The sequence below is a fragment of the Limanda limanda genome, chromosome 9 (genome assembly GCF_963576545.1).
Source record: "Limanda limanda chromosome 9, fLimLim1.1, whole genome shotgun sequence".
In the NCBI taxonomy this organism is placed as follows: Eukaryota; Metazoa; Chordata; class Actinopteri; order Pleuronectiformes; family Pleuronectidae; genus Limanda; species Limanda limanda.
In genome coordinates, this window is record NC_083644.1 from 18,335,988 (window position 1) to 18,354,499 (window position 18,512).

Below are 18,512 nucleotides of genomic sequence, written 5' to 3' on the forward strand. Positions count from 1 at the left end.
ATGGGAGAATAATGAACACTGCTACGGGTGATTTAGATTATTATTGTGATAACAATCAATAAATTAAGTGTAATTATTATTACAACACTTATTCACATTTCAAGCTCAAATTAGTATATATAATGAGGGTCTTATTATAATTATTAATAACACATCAGTTGATTAGTTAACAAATAATTAAATACAATTATTGGCTAAGTAGCAGTTGTTTCCAATGAATATATTCATAGATTCAGTAGTAACTGGTTGAAATATACAACAAACTGTCAAAATATAATTTGTACTCAAAGTAAAGCTACAGATTGTGCCTTTCAATATTAATCCCACTGATCCTTAACCATTTCCTTTGAATGATTTAATGAAGAAATCACAGTCAGGACCAGAGGCTGTGGGGGGGGCCTAAGGGCGTGGCAATGCGCGCGAGCAGGGCCGGGTGCTCTGTAGTGGCGGGTTGACATCACGTGACCGCTCCGCTCATGTGACTCGGAGAAACAGAACGGAGATAAAATGGCAGCGACCGGGGACGAGGCTTCCGCGATGGACGACATCTCCCGGGCCCCGTCGGCCCTCCCGGCGGCTCTGACCCCGGCCGCGGGCCCCAGCAGCCAGGCGGAGGCCCCGGAGGATGCAGCGGCCAGCCCGGCGCCCGCTCCCAGGAAGCCCCACACCAACAGTGGGTCCTGTTCCCCAGCATGCTAATGCTAACAGCGCACAGCAATCAATAACATTCAGTTTTTAGCGTGGTACAAGTTGTCTACCAGTTTCCCCTCACACTTATATTATTCTCAAATGTGGCTTTGTCATAATTTTGAATCTAATTTAGGTTGTTATGCTTGAACTTGGTGATTTCAGTGTATTTGTGCTGCCTCACATGACAGGTGATGGAGGTGTGGAGACAGCAGAGGAGGCTGTGGAGCCTGCAGAGCCGGACATCAACGAGCTGTGCACTGACATGTTTGACAAGATGGCCATCTTCCTGCAAGGGGAACTCACAGGTGTTGTCACCCTTCTCTTGTGTTTCCTGCACGCAGACGCAGCTGCAGTGTACAAGAGTCATTTTCTGGTTTCCTGTTCATTCTGCACTGTTCTTTACTCCTGGTGTTCTCACATGCACATTCTCCACTTCTCCTTGACCTCCCAGCCACCTGCGAGGATTACCGTCTGTTGGAGAACATGAACAAGTTAACCAGCCTGAAGTACATGGAAATGAAAGACATCAGCATCAATATCAGTCGTAACCTGCAGGACCTCAACAATAAGTGTGAGTGAGATGTGCACAGTCTGCACAAAAATGCATTTTCAATATGTCTAATTCATATATTATTATATATTATTCCTATGGGATGTACTTTCTCCTCAGATGCAAGCCTACAGCCCTACTTGGACCAAATAAATCAGATTGAGGAGCAAGTATCTGCACTTGAACAAGCTGCTTACAAAATGGACGGGTACTCCAAAAAGCTGGGTAAGACAGAGGTGCACAACTTGTGTATCTATGTATAAGATGTTCTGCCATAGACTATTATTAGCAGTACTGATCATATTTGAACCTGCAATACAGAAGGTTTGTCTCCTCCTTCTGGCAATGAGAGTAATTACACTAACAGTGCATGGTCACATATATGCAAATGTGGCAAGTCGCACTACAACAATGTTGAACTCCATCGGAGCCATGCTGCAGATGTGCGCTGATTGGAAGTGATCTAGAGGCAAACCTAAATCTGTTTGTCCTCGCTGTCGAACATTTTCTTTTAAAAATGCAATCCTTCGTCTAAATGCAGAGTTTCTTCTTTATCAGGAGAATCAGAATATGTTTTTGGATGCGTCATTGGTTATCACACCGAATGCTTCGAGCCTTCTCCCTCTTAAAGTCTAGCAATCCTATCATTGCTGCTTGTTAAATATTATTAACTTACTTATTGTGTTTGTGCCTCTGAGAGCCCACTTTCTGCATGGTAGTCTATCTCTCTTCGGATGTGATTCCCAGTTAATTTATTGTCCATCCACATCTGTTACGATTTCCACCAACAGATGGTGCTGTGATCCCACAGACATATCATACCGACATATTTAAACATTACAGCCCACAGATGCATGCAGCCAAATGTCACTGGATCGTGTTGCAATTTTTGACTTCAGTAGCTCTTGATTGTAGACTGATTAATTCCCTGACCTTCTGCTTCTTTACAGAGGCCAGATTCAAAAAACTGGAGAAGCGATGAGGAGGAAGAAGAGGCAGACTGAGAGTTACGGTGGCTTCTCACCTTCTCTCACCCTGCCCTGCCTAAGTCTGTCGTTGGCAGTGGAGCCAGAAGCTGTGGGCAAGATGTTAACTGAGACTGAAACAACAAGTCGGAGCCATTTTGACACCTAGAATTGACCAAGGAGGAAGCAGCTGAAGGAACATGAACTCGTATCACAGTGCTCAGCTTAGATTTAACTCCAGTATCCCTGTTTTCGGCAGAGGATCTGCAGCCATGATGTACATGAATGCACAGTTATCCACATTCCTCTGCAGATATGCTTTATGTTGAATAAATCTGCTCAACAACCAGCATATCCTAAATGAGTGATGGAAACAGACTGGATCTAATGAAAACCACAGCGGATTGGCCGGCCCTTCACTGTTTGATGTGTATATAATGACATTTTTGTCATATGTAGATAATTAACATGATGAACAATGTACATAGATTTTTTTTTTTTTTAAATTTCCCATCCCTCTAATTATGTTCAAGTTAGACAACTAACCCCCCCTTAAGGGAGAATTTGACTTAAAACCTGAAACCTACATTCAGAGACAGTATCCTTTTTATTTATAGACTAATGTGCCTGGAGAATGTGAACAGCACCACGTTCTGCTAAAGTTAATAAGAGATCACTATTTTAAAAGCTACTGTATAGAGGATCGCTGAAAATCACAATCAGTTTGAAGTTTATAGATGAAAGAGACATGTTTAATTTGGTTGAACGGTTGTTTTTTTATTTGGAGATTCTGACAAAGAAAACTGGAGTTTAAAAAAATAAAATAAATCATGATGTGCTTATTGCATGTTTGCCTTCTTGACACCAACCTACTGCTGACAGCAGGTGGCAGACCTGCACCACAATAAGAACTTGTATGGATGCATAGTTGATTATATATTATATTATATATCTCTGGAAAACCTAACCCACTGCTGGAGGACATTTGAGTTTCAGCCTTTAATAGGTGGTAAGAGTGAAACTGATGGAGTGAAACAGAAGAAAGACACATGACAATTCAAAGTAAAAGGTTAAAGAGTGACTGAAGATGTGTGAGCTGCCCTCTGCCTCCTTTTTTTCCTCCCAGTGTTCTTGCTGCCGTGGGCAACACATTATCTAAGCTGATAGGGCCTCTCGTCTGAGTGTGTTTTGCGTTATGCCCATGTATGCATGTTTGCGCGTATGTTTGTGTAAGACATAATCTAAAACAGGTCTCTGTCATTAGTCCAGTACAGGCCCCGGCACAGAGGGATCTCATTATTCATACTGTAACATTATTTACCGTTGTGTCGTGATCCCTTCCATCTCTCCCTCTCTCCCTGCTTTTTTCCAGAGCCCTGGGGTATGAGTTGTTCTCCCCTCCCAATGGCTCTGAAATCAGGTCTATTAAATTATTTTTGAGCTGTTTTCTAAAAGCTACCTGTGAGTGCCAGCACACAGTCAAGCATAGAGGCGGAGGTAACGTACTAATCATAGGTAAACCTTTCCTATATTATTCAGTTTTGGAAAGTACCGCAAAACTCTAGACCACACTGCAGCTATTGAGCTTGGTTTTGGAAACTTGTTACTTTGTTTTAAATATGTATTAGTGTTTTTCACAACAGTGGAATGGAAAGTACAGATAGAGGGAATGTGTATGTTGTTGATTTTGTACAAGCATATGAAGTGGATGTATTTCGCTGTGATGCTGAAAAGAAATGAAGGAAGCATGGAAGGACCTGTCAAAGCATTTTTACATCCGCTCCGCTCACAATCTCCAATTATTCGTATTTTCAAAAGAAAGGGCTGTTATTCTAGGTGTTGCCTTTACAGAAAAGGAAGCAGGGAAACAAAAGAAATATACGTCAAAAATGACACTGCCACGTTTGTATGGGATCCTATGTAAAATGATTGCAACAGCATTTCTTTATCTTCTTTTTCCATGTATTTCCAGTTAAGGACAAACTGGTTCTCTTGTGCAGTAGGTGAGCTATTTGGCCTTGGTGGAGGTATAGCACCATTCTGGAGGTTTATATTATAGTTGTGAAGGCAGAAGATTTCAGTGTTAGGTCAGACCCTATAGAACCATTAGGTACCTCTGGCTATATTATTTTGTAGTGGTTCTCGATTCTCAGTTATGTAACATGATCATATTTGACCCTATTTAAGTTGTGAATCAGCTGTACTCAGTCGTCAACAAGACATTTTTAGCTCTTTTACATTCCACAATGTAGATGCTGGTTCTCAGGGTTGAATAAGCCACAAGCATCAGGGGACTTGGTGCAGACAATGAGTCCTCTGCAACTATAAAATACTGTTTCAGACCGCAAACCCCTTTTTAGCATGCAGCACTGCACACACAAATACACACACGCACAGGGTTTGTGCAGCTATCCTTATTAGGTCCCCATGAGTCAAGGTCAGTGTCTATGCTGGAAAAGGCCGTTAAGAGGTAACAGAGATGAGTGCAAACATCAATGGCTGAAACAATGCATTAGAGATGTCTTTACATATGTCTCATACAATGCCAGGTTTTGTATCAGTTACATGAGGATGATTCTGATTAGAATTACACTGCAGCTTCAACTTATAGACCAAATGAACTTACTTATGCGATGACGCAAAACGAACAAAATAAACCTAAGTCAACAAAGAAATTATTCCATTTCAGATCTTTCGAAACGATACAGCCTCCACATGATTTAGTCTGACAGACCTGAGGACATTCCCAGAAATGTGACTGAGAAACTATGAAACAAATGTCAGCATCAGCTGCAACAGAGGAGCTGTTTCCCCATAAGTCTTAAATGGACTTTGGGCCTGTTAACAATAACAAGGCAGTATGCCACACCACAGTGTTGTGTAACTGACAAGCAAGCAAAAAGTTTGGGAAAATATCGCCTGTGTTCATGAATGAGAACGAACAAGGACACTCAAAAAGTCATTTTCAAACCACATTTGTTCTGTGTTTTTGCGGCCTTGCTCAAAGTTAGCATTTCGCCTAATTGGGCAACATCAACATATTGAGTAGTATTGTGAAACCTCTCTTCAGTCCTTTTACACTAACAGGCCGTGACGGGATAAACGGCCCTGAATGCCAAGACGCTGCTGTAAAGCAGTGGAACTGTAAAAACAGCCAAGTGGCCCGAGATAAATGGCAAAGAGGTTCGTGTTTACATCAATTCCAAAGCAGCCAATAGATCTGGGAGTTATTTCACTGCAAACACAAGCCACATGTGAGATCTGAGGGACTGTGTCAGACTTCAAATGCCTTCTATACGGGAAGGGCATGAAAAGCCACATGAGGTCAACTTTTGGCACAGCAATCATTCACTCCACTCTGCTGCTCACACCTTCATCATGCCAGGACGCAAGAACACGAGCATGTCACAGCTCACCCTCCTTTGAAACTCTAACCCATAAGCTAACTTCCATCAGGTACAGTATGTAGGTCTTGGAACACAGCTAAAGGACTCTATAGGTGAATGCAATCCATTTTGATTGTCGGGGCAATGTCCACATTGTCATTCCATTATTAGAAATGTAAAACGAGACCAGATGGGATTGTGGCACAAAACTGTAGGTGCAACGTTACTTTGGACGTGAGACAGAGCCCAGCTGTTCCCAGCAGGTAGGAGAGACAGGGTGTCAGGCTCCGGCTCCAGCCTCAGATCCAGCTCTGCTCCCATGGTAGAGATGAGGACCGAGGAGAATCTCTCTGCAGGAAGTCATAACCAGCAACACCTGAGACAAGCCCTGTGTAATCCTGTTTAAAGTGTTAAATTAGTTTAGCCCTGCTCACCCTGAGCACTTCGGTTGTTTGTGCCCCCCATTTTTGACTCTCTGTGAGGAGTCTTGCTTTCATGTTGCAGTGTGTCCAGCACCATGTCTAAATGGACTTGCATCGACTTAGACCCCCCCCATTAGAACCCACTCAGACTCTTTGGCACCAGACGAGTCAGTTCCCCCTTCTACTGTGTGTAGCGCGCACACACTTACACACTTACACACACACACACACACACACACACACACATACACACACACACACACACACACACACACACTTACACACACACACACACACACACACACACACACACACACACACACACACACACACACACACACACACACACACACACACACACACTCACAAACACTGACACTGACACTGACCACACTACTGAGGAGATTTATACTAAAAACACTTCAAATCTCTGTCATGAAAGATGTGCAATGTCATTGAGGACTTTTGATATTTGAAATATGTTTTCTTAGGGAAGAACAAACAGATATAGTGAGCTGTTTTAATTCTTGACAATATGTTCATCCTTGATATGATATACATTTAGAGTTGTATACACTTTCACATCTGCAGATATCACCTTTAAAGCTGCTTTAATCGCTGATAATAAAGGAACAGTTTACCGAAAAATTCAAATTGACTCATTATCTACTCACCACTAAGCCTATGGAGGACAGGGAGTTTGAGTCCGCAAAACACTTTAGGAGTCTTAGGGGTAAACAGTGTTGCAGCCAAATCCAATACAATTAGTAACTGTTGACTTTTTCAGACGTAATAAAAACACTTCATCCATTCTGCTCCTGTGCTGTCATCCAAGTGTCCAGAAGTCCAGATATTCATATCCGACTCGATCAATGTCATTTAGACCAAGTTTTTAAAGTCCACTGGGAAACCGAACACAAGATGTTGTTGGTTGATAATGTGCGCTTAAAGACCTTTCATTCAACTGAACCACTCGATAGAGCATTTAAGGTTTTTTACCACTCCTTTGGTTTTACAACCTTTAATATTGCTTTTGTATTGCTGCAAGTTCACTTGCCCGTCACTATACATCAAATAGTCAAGTTCGCAAGTTTGCAGCTAGCCCAAAACTATCACAATGGAGCATTTAGCAGATGAAGATACAGACATTTCTAACAAGGGTTTGATGGAGACCAAAAGGAGAGTGAATATCAGGGCCTATATCTGCCAGGGGATCAGAATGAATGCTGGTCACATGTATGTCATATTAAATTTATAAGGCGAGAATATGTTAATATTGTGCTTACAGGTTGCTCTGCTTCCCCTAATTGACGAGTGAAAGTATTACTCATTGTATTACTGATAATGGAGCAAGACTATGCTCTCTAACTCGCAAAATGACAGTGTAACATAAAATCAACCTTTACATGTAGATTTCTATATCATCTGATAGATCATCTGATAACACCAGGTTTGTGTATAAAAGAAAATATATGGTGAAGAAAAGTCAGATCCTACTCATCAGGAATACATCAAATGTCAGAAGTTCACTGCTAACCAGTCATTTATAAATATGCAAAAGGAGTTTCACACTATGCTGGAGTGTGAGAGAGTTTATGTGTGTGTGTCCTTTTCAATGTGCATGGGTGTTTTTGTTTTCCTTCAAGCATGTGTGCATTAGCTCATCCAAATGAACAATAAGTGTCCGGAAAGCATTAAAGGTCACAGTTGACTCATCTTGGTATGAGAGCCCTCGCCGCCCCAGCGTGAAACAAGACATTAAGAACCACAAAATATCTCACACGACACAACACCATCTTTGCTGGGTCCTCAGTAATTACATTCAGGCACGAATTATAAATGACTCATCATGCGCTTCTATTACATTTAACATCTAGCAATATTTACTGTCTTGGAAAATAGGGAACCTACATCAACTTCATCAGCTTTGAACCTCACTGTGCTCTCCACTGTGCTCTCCATGGAGAACAAATAACATGCATTTGAGCTGATGAATCCTGAGTCTGGCTGGTGGAAAAATCAAGTTGCACATGGTTATTATCTGACCAACAGAAAGTGTTTGTTTCTTTGAACTGAATGCTTATTAGACAGCTGATAGTCCACTGAATCACATTACCCCTCCTGTTGCTGTTCCCATTATGTCAAACAATTATATTTATTTGGTCATCACCCGCGATGCTTCCAAACCCCAAGCCAATTCAGCTATTCATCCCTGAAACATGTATAGATTATGTGCAGCCATTATCCAGGCTATTACAGCTCTTTCTCTGTCATTAAAATAATCATCCCTAGCCTACATTCATTTGCAAAAAACTCTATTATTAGCATGTTGGACAGAAAAACACTCACATCCTCACAGACCCACTCCCCCCCTTACCAAACCTCCCTGGACCTTCTGTAAAACAATGTTTTTGTTTTACAGAAGGTCATATCTGTCATCATTACTATTAGCTTTAGTATCAGAAACTTCTCACACCATTCTCTGACCTAACACATTTTTAAACCATCAAAGCTGTAAAAGCACAAACGGCAGGCAACTGAACACCATGAGGTGCTTTCCACATACTTTATATAAGAATGTAAGTATTAGGTTCATCAAGTATTACAAACAGAACCCTGAATTTAAAACGTTTCTATGTGTGAATCATGCCCCCTGTGTGAGTGCAGGTGAGTCTGAGGTTCCCTGATACTGATAATGGTGTTTGGTTGAGTTGGGCCCACTACACAGAGAACTCTCCACTGTTTCATGTCCGTCATCCATCTTTGCTGCAGTGAATTACTGTTGGTGAGAGAAAAGAAGAAAAAGATTTGTTCAGGTGTTTCACTTTGAGCAGAGGGGTCTTCAATCACAACTTAGCTGTTAGAGACAAAATAGCTTTCCCACAAAAACTCAATTCAATTTTTTTTTCTTTCAATATAAATAGCCGTATCTTCAGTCCTGAGCTCTAGAAACTTTTGAGTCTGGACATTTACCAGACTTTGCCTTCCACATAAGAGCAACGAGCAGGAGATTGTCCGGGTCAGTGGTGTAATAACAGAATAAAGTTAGGAACATTCACTAATCAGTATGATGTGATTCTTACTTTGCATCCATCAGAGACTGATGTGAGTGTGAGTGTGAATCCTGGTTTTCCTCTCTCCTGCAGTGTGTCACTGGTTATTACATTTTACTCTCCTGACCCCAGTCTCCTCACCCTCGTTATGAAATCAAAGCTGAGTCTACACTTACACAGAGGAACTGTCCAAATATTGAATTAGGAGGAGTATGGCCTTACATCTAGATTAATGAGAAAATGTTGTTAGCTCTCTCTCTCTCTGTTTGTGTGTGTGTGTGTGTGTGTGTGTGTGTGTGTGTGTGTGTGTGTGTGTGTGTGTGTGTGTGTGTGTGTGTGGTAGTGCAGCAGCAACACATTTACCCCAGAAGCAGTTATATTGCCCTTTGCAAATCATATGTAACTGAATCTCCTTATTTACCCTTCAGACCAGAGTCCAGTTAACTCTGATTAGCTCATGCTGTCCCGATGATGATGAAGACTACCCCACACTGGGATTTCAACTTTGCGTACAGCGAACCAGCATGTAGCGCCCATGTTTGTTCTATATCATGTTAAAAAAAGGGAAAAACACCGGTTTTACCTTAACTTTTCACGATAAGCAATAATAATATGTTTCCCCCTGCAGCTTCAAGCGACGTGATAACAGAGAAAAGTTGAGGGGGGTATGATTGATGGTTTTACCCCCTCTGGTTTAGAGATCCATACACTGTGAAACAAATCTAACCAACACCAGATGTGCAAGTGTGTGCGTGCGTACATGTTTGTGTATGTGTATGTACACCATGTCCTCCTTTCCAGATCAAGCATCATTCCAAAAAGTATTCAATTGGTTCATCATCTTTCAAGTTTGCCTGAAAACAATGAACCCTGAAGAGGTTATTTTTGTAATAAAGAAGACAACAACTTTTAAATACCCACTTGGGATTTTATCTCAGCCAAGAAATAGTCCAGTTTGTGCAGATAAAACCATTCAAATGAGTATAATAGTCAAAGCCATGCAGGTTAGCTTTCTCCCTTGTTTCTGTGCTGAGCTGTTTAATGTTTGTCTGGCTCCAGCTGTTTATTTATCATATAATTTTGCATAATTGCACCCAGAACATATATACTTTACAGAAGCATTTGCAGCAAAGTTATGATTTTAGCCCCTTCATCCTAACATCTATTGTCTTCTGCTGTATTATCTGCTATTCTTGGCCATTAGTGCTGTACACAGCTATGTTTAGATAGAAAGGAAGTGTGTTGGTTGTTTGGTAAATACTTCCTGTAAACAGACCTGTATCTCATCCAGACTGAGAACATGCTGCAATGAGTGTGGAAACCAGACAGCGACCAAAGACTTCAAAATACTTTCCAAAATCTGCCAGTGATAAACCAGTAAAACCACATTAATTGGCTTTGTCAGGCCATTCCGCTGAGAGAAACTTTACACAATGTTCCCTTCGCGTTACATCACAGTTTATCGCAGGTCTACAGGTGGATCGGGGCAAATAATCCAAACATCCCTTGATAAAACATTTGGATTTCTTGTGGCCTCTGCTGAAGGAAAGACAACGTGGACACAAAACATCCTCATGATTCTAATATCAGCAAAGAAGTAGGAGAGACTAGGAAATGGCTATTTTGAGAGAACCGCGGCTGACCTTGACTGTGTTTGTCAATTGTGAGTGTGAGTGTGTGAAGCGAGAATGTGTATGTGCGGTGTTGCTCCATAGGCGTGTCCGTCATGTCACCGGTGACCCTCAGATTCCCTCCTGTGCAACGTCATGCCACTTCCGTCCTTTGTTTCCCTGCTCAAGAGGACCTTTCTAAAAATGAATTTTTGTTTAAAGGTTCTCAACAGCCCTCCTTCCTCCTTTGCTTGGCCGCACTGTGTGTATTGTGTACGTGTGTGTATGTGTTTGTGTTAGCATCCAAGTGTGCTTGTACATTAACGATATCCTATATATATAGTCGGTCCCAAAAACAGGAACTGCTGAGATGCAGATGAGGATGCTGATGGGTGTGTGCTTTCCTCTCTGGTCTGTACCTATATACAGTCAAGGATCCTGTGTCATAACACACTCTGGATGTGGTGAGGTGGGGGACCACATATAATTGGAAGTGACATGTACACTCTCAAACATAATGTACCTCCCATGCTGTAGGATTCAACTCTGCACAGAGTGACCTCTGGTCCTGACCACATCTGTGTCCGGAGGCTTTTGAGGAACTGCCAATTATATTCTGATGAGCATGATGTAATGCTCTCAGGACTGTGTGGAGGTGTTGCAGCAAGAACTTTGTGTAATAGGGTTAGAATACAATTGATTTCATTACTCAATGCTGTTCGGTGGTACCGACACCCAGATACTTCCCTCACTTGTAGATCCTGAAAGTGCACACAAATAAAGAGACACACTTATTTGAAGTCAAAGAGAAGCACACATGCTTTTCTCTTCAGTGAAAGGTGGCTTTTGGCCAGGTAAATAAGTCACTTCCAAACTTCCAGCCCTTCCAGAGCTGCAGGACCACAATAACCATCTGTCGAGGCTGTTCAGAGGCGGAGGTATAGGATGCACCAGGTGGAAGAGCTGATAAGCCGACCTCAGGGGACCAAGGCCCGCCCGGACCAAGCCCTGCCCTGCCCATTTGACTGCAGCCTTGAAGGGAAGAGCAGTGGGATGATGATACAAACAGACTGGCTGTGTGTTAAGTGTACCTGCAGGTTATGAACATAAATGCATAGAAGAGTTAGTTAATAATAGGTTTTAGAGCAGATACTAATCACCATGATGAGTTCACTTAGCTCTTAAACAGAATGTCTTCATCTTCATCTCAATGGTTAAAGTTGCCCTCATCAATGTTTTTATATTTAAAAAAAGACAGCAGTATACATAAGGCAAAGGGTGTTGCTCATAATGATAAACCCACAGAAGGTTTTCAGCTGACTCTGCAGAGCAGCTCAGCTCTTTCAGCTTATTGTTTTGTGTTTCTGGCCCACACCTTTGGTCTTGGCTAACGCTCACCTGCTTCTCATCAGCCTGTTGTAGGCAGCTGCTCTCAGCACAAACAAAATTTCTCTGATTAATCCACGAATGCAACCTACACCACATTGCCACACAGCCGGGCCTCCGACTTAGAATGATTTGCTAGGCTCTGACGTCACGCTCTATCTGTATTTGCTTCTGAGAGAAAATAGTCCATATTATGTCCACTCTGGGTCAATTGTCAGGGGGAAATAATTAAGGTCTATTTTAAGTGTAGTTTTTGACAATATTTGTAAATTTTCAACCTTTCAAATGCACATTTTTGCTGAGACTGTTTCTGCCTTTATGACATAAAGAAATGAATACAAAGGAAACATGTATATTCAGCAATATTCCTTAAGACATTTTCAGTGACGTCTCTTGTCCTCTCTTCCTCTACCTCTTCATCTGGTGATTCCCACATTTGCAACAGGGGATCCTGTCTTGGATCTCATCCGGAAATTCTATCTCCACACTGAGCAGCTTTTTAAAGGGCATCCATCGCTCTATTTACAGGTCTGTGTGCGTGTTTTCCGGTATCGCAGCTCTGAAATAGCTCTGTCTCAGGGAGTGCCAGCAGCCACGGAGGCACCAGACTGCTCCTCTCACACGGATGTCCACCTCAACGATGACGGGCAGTCCCACAAATGACTATCACACCTGACGAGATTTCCATCTGCTCTCAAATAGGAGATGAGGGAGGAAGGCGGGAGGACAGAGACAGTAGGAGACGAAGAGGAGGAAACAGAGAAGGAAGGGAAGTGAAAGGAGAGCCAAAGGACCCAAAGTCTATGCTGTGGTGGGGCAGAAGTCTCTGCTTTGAAGAGACTCCTCAGGGGTTTGGAGCCCAGATAAAGGGGATGTGTGAGAGGGGGAAACAGTCTTATCCTGTTGGTGCTTTTTGTTTGAAGATCCGTTTGGAAAGACAATTTGACACATCGCTGAGGCTGCGCTACATTTGGCTTTTTGAATAAACTGCTGAATCCTATGGTTAGAGCCCTGAGGAGCCCCTGACCAGCAAACTGATCAAACCCTTAACTGCCACCCACCGACTGAGATCGTTACTCGAGACCCTCACTAGGCCTCTCCTAGCCAGTCAGGACTGTTTTATTCTCTGGCAATGTGCTGCTTTACCCCCCAGTCCAAACTAAACACATTTAAACACACACACATGCACATGTACTTCCACACGCCTCACACACACTCTGCTTGTTTGTGTGTCTGGCTGTGGATCAGACGACATCAATGTTGCAGCACTAACACAAAAAAACAAAAAAGCAGCATCCTGTGGGAGCACTGAGTCAAACCCACAGTGTGATAACACCGGGCCTTAACCCAGATACACACACACACACACACACAACCACACACACACACACACACACACACACACACACACACACACACACACATACACACACACACACACAAAGCTCGCAACTGGCTACCATATCCCCGAACTATCATAAATACACGGGGCCTCTGGGCTTTGATCCTTCTTGGCCAACAAAAGACTGACTAATGACTTAACAACAGAAACATGCGTTAACGACTTGTACTCACTCTTTTACATTGTTTGCCAGGTTCTGCTGGTCATTGTGCTGTTTAGAGAGGGAAACAGAACCAGAACACAATTCTGCAGCAAGATGTTCTCTATTCATGGTTTTGATACATCAGCATTCAGGTGATCCACTGGTTTCCCCTACAGCACCACCAACAGGTCAATGTTGTCTCCTATTCTGTCACATATCTCGACATCTGTCTGATGGACATTCATGGTTCCAAAAGGAGGAATCCTACGGATTCTAGAAATTCTCCATCTTTGTTGTAACGCTAAAATGAGGCTGACATTAGTGGGTTTTCGTGAAATTCCTTTCTATTTGATGGATTACTCCATTTGCAAAATGGAAAAAATGTATATCACAAACCCCCAGCCTTATGTAAACAGATTCTGTAGAGTCCTTAACCTTGTTTAAATCTTTCTGTTGAGTTCTTTGAAAACCACAAACGCAATTTTATTCACTTTTATTATATTGGGGGGCCAGCAAAAATGGCAGAGCCTGGTATCTAAGAATGCTGACTAATTTAAATAATAATATCTATGTGCCTGAACAACAGAAGGGAAAAGCAAAAATAGATTTTTAAGGGATTAGTGTGAACTAATCCTCTGAACAAAAGATTTGCTGTAATCGCATGCAAAAAGGAAATAGATGTGTTTGTTGCTTGTGTTTGTGTGTGTGCATGTGAACGAGTGATTCTCTGTGATGGTGTTACTGGGTGGGGTCGGGGGAAGCGTGCTGCCTCTAGGGTCAGGAGTCTGACGTCACTGTCTTGCTGCTTTTTGACAGACAGGATTTCCTGTCAGCAGGTTGTTTACCTGATGTCACCCGTGTATTCGAGGTCGGTGAGCCCAGCACGTGACCCCAGCTGGGTGTTTGTCCCCTGCTCCAGAGCCACCAGGTTGTGGACACTATACTCTACCTCCCCCTCTGCAAGGTCAGGTCTGGTTGGTGAACACATGGACAGACACGTGTCCTGCTGGTTCCAAGGAGGAGAGGATTGAAAACTACACGAGAGTTCCCTCCTCTCCTCAGGCTCTGCACCCCAGCATCACTCCTGAGGGACCAGGACCTGTCACTCAGCATATAGGCAGGGGTCCTCCGTGCACATAAACACATCCATGCCTCTCCCCATCGTCTGTGCTCACACCACACACACCTGGTCCTGCTTTGCAGGGTCAGAGGTGAGGCGCAGATGGATCATTACCATAGGTCATACATGAGGCAGACAGAGAGAGCGGGCGGCTGATACTGAACAGAAACACGCACATCGGATCTCACAGCAGTTATTCTAGGCTTGGGGAAAGGCCGCTCTTTTGATTGACACTACTCATTTGGCCGAGTCTAAGCGCATATTTATTACTTATCCTTTCTTGCATCAACTGATAAGAGATCTCCCACTGGGGGGTTTTGAGTGCTTGTTCGTGGAAATATTGCTGCACAGTCCGTATCCCCCGTCTCCTCCCTGGTGACTTAACTGTTGGCTTTGACTTTTTCCTGTAGGAGTGGGCAACAATGTCCCTTGTTGGCATTCACAGTGCAACGTAATGAGCTGGCAACTCTAAACACATGGATGCCCACACCCACAGGGAGTACCTGACAAAATCCCTGATTAATCACCGCTCGGGATGAGGAAATAAGAGTTTTTTGGACTTTTTGGATTTGATTTGTTGTATTTAAATGTTTGTTTCTTTTCGTTGATTGAAACCCATCCTGGCTGCAGGAGCTGCTCCGTCACTTTGTTAGAGAAGTCTGTCCGGGCCATTTCCATTCCCCGATTACTGTAGGATGTTTCGGGTTACGCAGATCGGGCTGCAGGGATTAGTTCTTGTCAGTGTGACCTCATAAAGAAAGCACCATTTCCCATATCTGTGTGTATGAGGTTATGTAACAGCAATTGTTTTAGTCCTACTCCCTCTCCTGGCACATGTGTGTGACTCTTTTTGTCCGTGTATTATTACAAATGCAATTTAACTCTACTCAGCAGGGTTGCAGGACCAATTCCCAGGTCGTTTCAATTAATCAGGTCTTGTGTAAAGCCTAATGACAGCACCACAGCTCTCTATTACTTGGCTCGCTCACACGGCCGTCATTAGGCTGCAGAGATTTTTCAAGATACTGTAATACTAATAAAAAGTCTATTTGTGCTGAATCACTTGGGGCCACACAGACTTAGCAACAAGTACGCAGGTCAAATTAAGTCCAGTTTTTAAATGAAATCATGGAGTAAGAAGAGGCAAAATTACCTCCAGACATGGAAAGAGAGAAACAGCACAGATGTGTGAGGGGTTTCATTCACCTACATGAACATCAACATTGGAATCCCATGTTACATAGACAACATGTGTCAGTGATGTATAGATACATGAAGATGTAAACACAGTATACCACTTTCATCATACTAGGGTGTTAAAACTTTGAAAGAAAAACATTAATATAAAACATTGGAGGTGTTTTATTTGAATTTTATTCAAAATATGATCCAGGAAAGCTTCGTAAAAAAAATGAGTAATTCAGCCCTAAATTTAAAGTCCTATCAGGTGTCAGAACACTGAACACAGATTTTTTAAATATATGATTCAGGATTGTCATGGGAATCACCAAGAAAACATTACAGAAATTCTTATCATACCACGAAACTAACAGGAATGTGTGCTTGCATCTATTCAGCTGCTCAGTGCCCAGTCTTACCTTATGATACCACACTGTTTTCCAGCCAAGCCAAGTTTTTTTGCTGGAGCACTCTGCTGTGCATTTTCAATAAATCAGGGCATTTATTTGCTTCTTCAATAACTTGAATTGTAAGACATTGCATAATTTGAAATCTAGTCAGTAAATTAAATTGAGTAATCACTCTAATGCTTCATTACTCTGACATTCAGGGGTTTGGCTTGTTTGCTGTGGCACCAGGAGCTGGTGGAGGGTTTGTTATCAGTGTTGCAACCACATGAAACCGACAATTCAACATTCACATTCACGCCGTGACTGGCCAGCTGTGCAGAGTGGAGAAAGGAGCCGTTGAATTTTTCATTTCTCATTCACAACAGACAATTTGATATGCAGAGCAGGGAAAGCTCAAGTGTTACTGATAACACTGTTTACTGTCTACCAGTAATGCATGACCATGTGAAAGTGAGCCAGCAGGAAAAATACCAGGACCCTGAACCTTTCTCTGTATTATTTACACTGTATGTTTCCTACTGTGACATGTCCCACTGTCTAAATTGAGCCGCTTGTTAAATGTCTCATTTTCTTCTGGATGTCTTTTAAATATGTGATGTGTGGATGCTGAAGCTTTAGAGTATTTGAAGGCACCTCTGACATAGCTGAGTAATGGAGAATAACATATAATTTAACTAATTACATTTGCTGTTGAGTCATTTATAAAGTCATATAATTACCTATATAATTACATTTTTCAAGTGCCGTGTGTGCATGACAGATGAGAAACATCAGACATTAAAAACACAAAGACATATAACCATCCTGACACACTGACCCACTAACCTTTGACCTCCAGCTGGATCCAGTATCCGGTCAAATTATCTTGAACTCATCTCAACCTCTTGCAGGGGTTTCCACGCCAACCTCAGGCCTCCCCACGGAGCAGGGTCTTATCTCATGTTTATAGGTCCACTTGGTTTTACAGTTATCAGGCACCTCCAGGCATTATCACATGACAGGGTTATGTTACAGAGAACACAATGGAGAAACAACAACGTGTATATATTAACATGAAATGATAGCTAGTGTGTGTGTGCATGCCCAGTGGATGGAGTGCTGCACTCAAGATGTGAAGAATAAATGTAGAGCAGATGTGAGCTTTGTTTATCAGCAGGGGTTTTACACACACACACACACACACACACACACACACACACACACACACAAACTAACAGGTCAGCAATCACACACACACACACACACACACACACACACACACACACACACACACACACACACACACACACACACACACACACACACACACACACACACACACACACACACACACACACACACACACACACACACACTGCACAAGGGCTAAGCAATTGTCTTGATTTCTCACCAGTGATTTCTCACCAGTGAGGTCCCAGTGGAGGTGTCAGCGTGTGGCGCGTTAGCACTGCGATGGTTGTGGAGGGCTTTGTTGGGGATATAGTTATCCAAAGTGTGCTAATTGCACAGAAACACTGCCTCGTAACGTAAACACACCTGTGTCCTGTGATGATGCCAACTGCACTCCTCCTCCCCCTCATCTACACTCCTTTCTCCACCTCCCTCCTCATGTTGGTTTCTTAATTTTTGTATCCTTAACTTTCTCCCTCTGTGATTTAAAGTGTAACGAAAGTCTCTGATTCCACCATATTTCCTTTCTCCTGAAATATGCCATGTACTTATGAGCAACATACACATATAACAGACACGCACATACATTTTTATAGATTTTTATGGACGTCAAGGGGGAATGAAGGCGTTCAGATGCAGAGGTAAGAATGTGAAACCCGAAAGATATATCTGGTGTAAGTAGGGTGTGTGTGTGCAGTGTTGGGAAGGATACTTTCAAAACGTATTCCGTTACAGAATACAGAATACATGCCCAAAAATGTAATCTGTAACGTATTCCATTACATTAACTAATCTAAGTAACGTATTCTGAATACTTGGAATACTTCCGGTTTGTAATGCAAGTGTATGATTGCGGCGTTGTTATAGTCAGTGGAGCAGCAGCAGTTTAAACTCTCTCTCCACCGATGCGGTGGGCCAGCTGGATGTCCGGCTCCCATCCACTCCCACCTCTGTGCCGGCCCCACCGGAGGCTGAAGGACCCCCCCCCCCTGCGCCAAGGCTGCCTCGCGCCGTGCAGCGATCGTTT

General features: G+C 42.6%; 1 protein-coding gene across 2 annotated transcripts; it reads left to right on the plus strand.

The window, feature by feature from the left end:
- Nucleotides 1-492: 492 nt before the first annotated feature.
- On the plus strand, nucleotides 493-3,047 carry bloc1s2 (biogenesis of lysosomal organelles complex-1, subunit 2). 2 transcript variants are annotated; one of them, XM_061077916.1, is made up of 5 exons: nucleotides 493-673; nucleotides 879-995; nucleotides 1,142-1,261; nucleotides 1,361-1,465; nucleotides 2,191-3,047. In XM_061077916.1, the coding sequence occupies exons 1-5, from the start codon at nucleotides 508-510 to the stop codon at nucleotides 2,220-2,222; spliced, it is 540 nt and encodes a 179-aa protein (XP_060933899.1). In that variant the 5' UTR covers nucleotides 493-507; the 3' UTR covers nucleotides 2,223-3,047. The 2 variants fall into 2 exon arrangements, with proteins under 2 accessions (XP_060933899.1, XP_060933900.1); XM_061077917.1 differs by lacking the exon at nucleotides 493-673 and adding an exon at nucleotides 701-743.
- Nucleotides 3,048-18,512: the final 15,465 nt, after the last annotated feature.